Below are 6,009 nucleotides of genomic sequence, written 5' to 3' on the forward strand. Positions count from 1 at the left end.
TCTGCTTTTGCACCAAAACGCTTCTCGGCTCTACATCGCGGGGAGGAACAAGGCGACGAGCCCGCGGTCACCGCGCCCTGTAACCTCCTCCCCCCACCGCAATAAACCAGTCTGACACCAGCATTGTGAGGGCTTTTACTGCGACCCCGCCTCCTCGGGGCGCCATCTTCCCTCCTTCCTCAGCGCCGCGACCGGGGGGCGGGGTCACGGCGGCGGCCCACTGATTGGCCGGCGGCGAGGAGGTGTCTGTCGGTGATTGGAAGGCGCGGGCGCGGTGCCTGGCGCTGATTGGTTGTCCGCGCCCTGCCGCTTCCTGGGAAGTTTGGCGCCGGAGAGCAAGATGGCGGCGTCCGCGCTGCGTTTGTGGTGGGTCCTGGCGGTGGCGGCCGCCGGCGCTGAGGGGGGACCCCGCACCCTGGTGCTGCTGGAGAACGGCAACCTGCGGGACACGCACTCGCTTTTCTTTCGCAGCCTCGCGGGTAGGGCTCGGGGAGGAGACTGGGACCCCGCGCCGGGCTGAGGGAGGAGATTGGGGTCCCCTTGGACTGAGGGGAGGGCGGCTGGGGTCCCCTGGTCAAGCTGAGGGAGGAGACTGCGGGCGAGGGGGGCGTGTTTGGGGTCCCGTGGCTGAGCTGAGGGAGAAGAATCGGGGTCCCCTGCGCGTGAGGGGGGCGGTTGGAATCCCCTGGTCAGACAGAGGGAGGAGACTGGGGTCCCCTGGGGACGAGGGGGATGATTGGAGTCCCGTGGCTGGGCTGAGGGAGGAGGTTGGGGTCTCCTGGGAGTGAGAGGGGTGGTTGGGGTCCCCTGGTCAGACTGAGGTAGGAGATGGGGGTCCCCTGGCTGGGCTGAGGGAGGAGATCGGGGTTGTTTCCCCAGCCATGCCTGTATTTTGGGTCCCCTGCAGTGCTGGTCCCCGCTTAATGGGCATCAGTGGGGCATCCATGCATCAAAGGAACTCTTTTGGGGCACATAAACCCAAGCCCTAAAGCCCCCCATGCTGCTTTTTCCAAAAACACCACTGTTTGTTTGGGAAATAAAACTCAGAATCTTGATGCTGCTTTGCTGCCATGGGTGTTGATTTCATGAAATGTGAAAGTTGTTGATTTTTGTCTTGTGGCTGCAGACAGGGGCTTCGATCTCACTTTCCGGACAGCGGATGATGCAGGCCTGTCCCTGATAAAATATGGAGAGTTTTTGTATGACAACTTGATCATCTTCTCACCATCCATAGAAGGTAAACACAGGAGGGAAAAACTCAAGCGCTTTTGAAGCTTGGTGACATTTTTGGAAGGGGATTTGCAAATGTTTTGTGAATTTTGATTAAATTTTGCACTGTAGATGTTAGCCTTTGCATCTTGTACCTGGTGGCAAACTGCAGGTGCTTCCAGGCCTTTAACGGTGGTTCTTTCAGCCACAATAAAAATGACTTGGTGTTTTGACTTGGTTTCATTCTGCTGTGGTATTATTTCTGAGAACAAGTTGCGAATTTCTGGCGTATACTTTCAGATTTTGGTGGAAACATCAACGTGGAGACCATCACTGCTTTCATCGACGGCGGCGGCAGCGTCCTCGTCGCCGCCAGCTCCGACATCGGTAAGTCTGAACGCTCATCAGAGCAAATTAGTGCATTTCAGCTGCTTCTTGTAACAGGCAACGATGCTGCTCACACTCTGCAGCGAGCATGCGGTCTATTTATCCTTCTCTGGTTTCCTGCAACAAACATTGTGAGAAAACACTGTTTCTCGTTTCTCATTGTGAACTGCAGGGTTTTTACTGTAAGGAAATGGGGGATAAATAGCCTTTATTTAACATTTTGAGTGGGAATTTAGATGAGGGAGGTTGTGGTGCTCCTCGGGGCACGCCTTGTAGCATGTCAAACACATGACTCTGAGCTGAATTCACTTTTTAATCTGAGTGCTGAGGCTGGTGTCACGACCTGAATGTGCTGCGTGACGGAGAATCTGTTCTGTCCTCCCAGGTGACCCGCTGCGAGAGCTGGGCAGCGAGTGTGGAATCGAGTTTGATGAGGAAAAGACAGCTGTCATCGACCATCACAACTATGATATATCCGACCCAGGCCAGGTAAACAGCTTTGCCTGGATGTTTCGGGTGTTTTTAAAGAGAACTGAGGCGTAAAGGTTTGGGGATGAATCTTCTGTCCTTGTTTTGCCTTTTTTTCTTTCCATCCGTTCTCTATTTTCTCAGCTTCCTCCCAAGAAATGGTTCTGCTTGACAGCATGACATAACACTGCAAAGCTGTTCTTGTTTGGGGTCTTTGCCCTCAAATCCCTCTCTCTGAATTTCCCGGGTTTGATCTTTCCGCCGCCCTGAGTAATTTCAGTTGTCGCCATGTCTGAGGCGGCCGCGCTGCAATTAATGCTGGTTCTGAACCTCTCGGAAGCACGTAGGGGAGAATTTCACCTGCGGGTGACGCGCGTCAGATACTGAGTGCGACGCTTCAGATGCGGGGAGGGGGATTCTCGGTCCCAGAGAGCAGTACAGGAATGTACGCGTGGCTGTGATTATTCTTCTTTCCCGTTGTGTCATCAGCACTTTAACTTTAAAATCTATATTAGGGTCTGAACTTAATATACTCTGCTGATTTTTTTAATTTAAATTTAACTAAGCAGTATGTGGATGTTGTCCAATTTTAAGGATGAAAGATGTTAAACACAGGGAAGTAAAACACTGTAGGTATTGCTGTCTTTATCAAAAGATGGTTTACGTTTCCTTATGTTTCGACATTTACTTAATTTGATCATAATGAAAACAAAAAAATGCTGGTTTTCTGCTTTTTTATTGAGTGTAACATTCATCCAACAGCCGACTTAATTGTCTGTGAAACCAAAGTTAACTTTCAAATAATGAGAAGCTGTTGCCGTTAGGACAGAGCAACCATCGGCCTGACTGTACAGCGCGTTCACCCCGCGCACTCTCTCTCTCTCTCTCTCGTTTCTCCCAGCACACGCTCATAGTCGCAGACACGGAAAACCTCCTGAAGGCCCCCACCATCGTGGGGAAGGCGGCGCTGAACCCCATCCTTTTCCGAGGAGTCGGGTAAGCGACGCGCGGCACTGTGTGGGGAGCAAGGTGGGGCGAGGTGGCTGTGCTTGGGGAAGCAAGGCAAAAAATACCGGTGTTGCGGCGAGGTAGGCGTGAGGCTAGCCAGCTGTGACTCTTCACGCGAGCACGAAATCTCTTGATGTCAGATAACCATAAAAAGAAAATCTCCAAAAGTTATTGACTTAGTGATGTTTCTTCACATAAACCAGTGAAGACTGACCTTATGTCTTGAGGAAATGCTGCTTGGCGTGCACGGTTTTCTTGCCACGTCCGAAGGGCGAGGAGGTTCGTGCAGTCGCGTTGGCGGCCGCACATTCCTCTGGGGGTGGGGGGTCCTGGGGTTCTCCGTGCTGCTCACCGTGCCTCTCCCTGCCAGGATGGTGGCTGACCTTGACAACCCGCTGGTGCTGGATATCCTGACCGGCTCTTCCACCTCGTACTCCTTCTTCCCGGATAAGCCCATTACTCAGGTAGTTACGTTTTCTCCCCTTCAGGGCTGTACTTCTGTGATTAAATCCCCCGCATTTCACCAGTGTGGAAAATTCCTCGAGTGTTCAGTCTCCCGATTGTGGAAGTGTCAGGCTGTCGGCTGCTTTCTGACAGTGCCCTGGGAATCTTTGCTCTTCATTGGTGCGAAAGTGCCCAGGGGATGCTTTGGAAGAAGGGCCAGCCCCGATCAAAGTGTCTCTCCGGGTTTCGCTCCAGTTGGAGAGGGTAGAAGCTGTGAATCCATTCCTGGTTATTCCGAGCTTGGTTTCTGCTGAACTGCAGTCTGCACTACCTACAGTCAGACTGTTCCACCCCACAGCCGCCCAGAGATTAACTCTCCTGTAACCACCCCTCCACTGCCTCCACGCTCTTCTAAACACGTTCCTTTTCAGTACCCGCACGCGGTCGGGAAGAACACCCTCCTGATCGCAGGACTCCAGGCACGGAACAACGCCCGTGTTGTTTTCAGTGGCTCCTTGGATTTCTTCAGCGATGCCTTCTTCAGTTCCGCTGTGCAGAAAGCTACCCCCGGCTCCAAGAGGTGCGTTGGCTTCCTGGTCCCTGCCTGAGGAATATTTGGGGAGCTGCTTGGTCAGGAACGTCCTGGGGAGCAGGCAAAAATTATTCGTGTTTAAGGAAACGGCAGAAAACTGGAATTAAATCAGGGGTGATGCGTGTGTTCCTTTGGCCTCGGGGCACAAAGCATTTTGGGAAGCAGTTCCCTCCTTTAACGCCAGCTGGCTTTTTGTCACTTTCACAGCTCTTAATGGTTTGGTTTCTGGCACGTGGCGTGTTTTTTCGGCATGGCTGCCAGCCTTTCTCAGCCTTCCTCTGTCCGCAGGTACTCACAGACGGGTAATTACGAGCTGGCTGTTGCCTTGTCCCGCTGGGTGTTCAAGGAGGAGGGAGTGCTGCGCGTCGGAGCGGTGTCCCACCACCGCGTGGGGGAACTCGCGCCTCCCAACGCCTACACCGTCACCGACCTCGTGGTAAGGCTGCCCGCTTGGAGCATGCCGTGTGGGCAGGGGGGACGGGGCGGAGCTCCTTTGGGAAAGGAATTTGGGGAAATTTGAACCTGGAACGGATCGCAGTTCATTTTCAGGCATCGCTTGTTGACTTGGTGCATTGTGGGCTTGTTCCAGGAGTACAGCATCGTCATCGAAAAGCTTTCTGATGGCAAGTGGGTCCCCTTCGATGGAGACGATATTCAGCTGGAGTTCGTCCGCATCGACCCCTTTGTGCGGACCTTCTTGAAGAGGAATGGTAGGTTTCCCGCCCCGCCTTGGCATGTTTTCACCCCTCCACAGCTTCTTGTGTCACCTGAATGTCACCCGTGTCTCTTTGTCAGGTGGCAAATACAGCGTGCAGTTCAAGCTGCCGGATGTCTATGGCGTGTTTCAGTTTAAAGTGGATTACAACCGGCTGGGCTACACCCACCTCTACTCCTCCACCCAGGTGAGCACGGTGGGAGCCCGTCGCCCCGGATGGAAGGGCTCCCCGGGCTGCTGGTCTGAGTGGGCTGCTCTCTCCCCCCGCAGGTATCTGTGCGTCCCCTCCAGCACACGCAGTACGAACGTTTCATCCCCTCGGCGTACCCCTACTATGCTGGCGCCTTCTCCATGATGGCTGGCCTCTTCCTGTTCAGCATCGTCTTCCTGCACATGAAGGAGAAGGAGAAATCCGACTGAGCTCCCTGTGGGAGGAAGAGGCCTTTCCCCGGCGCCAGCAGGGCTGGGCGGCACTCGGGACCCTCCTCCGTAACCGTGAGGACTGGTAGGTGCCAGATGCGCTGTGGATTTGCGTTTGGTCTTTTTATTTTTACATGCGACAGGGATTAATAATGAAGAAAAATGACATTTTGAGGAGGGGGGGCAGAAACCCCATCGCCGAAGCGTCTGCAGAGGTGGAACCGCGACTCCCGCGTGGGCTCGCGGCGTTCAGCTCACCCCACTGTTGGAATGATGTCGATTCCGGGTTAATTCCTTCTCAAAATAAAGTCTCGTTCCTCTCCTGGGTTGAAGCGAAGTGGATTGAGCGCATGGGGCTCACAGGATGCCGTGTCCCCCCCCACCAGCGCTGGCTGTGCCGTGGGGCAGGCTGGGAGGGAACAGTCGGACGGCGCTGAGGGGCAAAAAGGGGGAGCGGAGGGGCTTGGGGCACCCTGAAAAGCGCACCAAGGATGTCCCTAAAGGCACACTGAGGAGGGTGGGGCACCCCAAAAGCCCCGCTGTGCCCCGAAGAGCAAACAGGTGGGTTCAGGGACACCCTAAAGGCTGACCGAGGGCCTTGGAGCACCCCAAAAGGTGCACTGAGGGGTCTTGGGGGGAAGGAGTGGCTGGAAGATGTGATCCCAAGAAATTGGGAGTGCAGCGGCGGGGCAGGGGGTGGAGTGAGCAGCTCTCGGGATGCTCCGGGGCTGTTGCGGGGGGGAGGGCGGGGAGGGGGCGCCGGGGT

General features: G+C 54.8%; 1 protein-coding gene across 1 annotated transcript; it reads left to right on the top strand.

Moving 5' to 3' along the window:
* Positions 1-36: 36 nt before the first annotated feature.
* DDOST (dolichyl-diphosphooligosaccharide--protein glycosyltransferase non-catalytic subunit) lies at positions 37-5,569 on the top strand. Its single transcript, XM_075114168.1, has 11 exons — positions 37-479; positions 1,127-1,237; positions 1,510-1,596; positions 1,982-2,085; positions 2,966-3,060; positions 3,443-3,536; positions 3,948-4,096; positions 4,397-4,544; positions 4,698-4,818; positions 4,904-5,010; positions 5,094-5,569. Exons 1-11 carry the CDS (start codon positions 341-343, stop codon positions 5,241-5,243), a joined length of 1,305 nt encoding a protein of 434 aa, XP_074970269.1. The 5' UTR covers positions 37-340; the 3' UTR covers positions 5,244-5,569.
* The last annotated feature ends 440 nt before the right edge of the window (positions 5,570-6,009 follow it).

This window comes from Phalacrocorax aristotelis, chromosome 19 (genome assembly GCF_949628215.1).
Source record: "Phalacrocorax aristotelis chromosome 19, bGulAri2.1, whole genome shotgun sequence".
NCBI classification, from domain to species: Eukaryota; Metazoa; Chordata; class Aves; order Suliformes; family Phalacrocoracidae; genus Phalacrocorax; species Phalacrocorax aristotelis.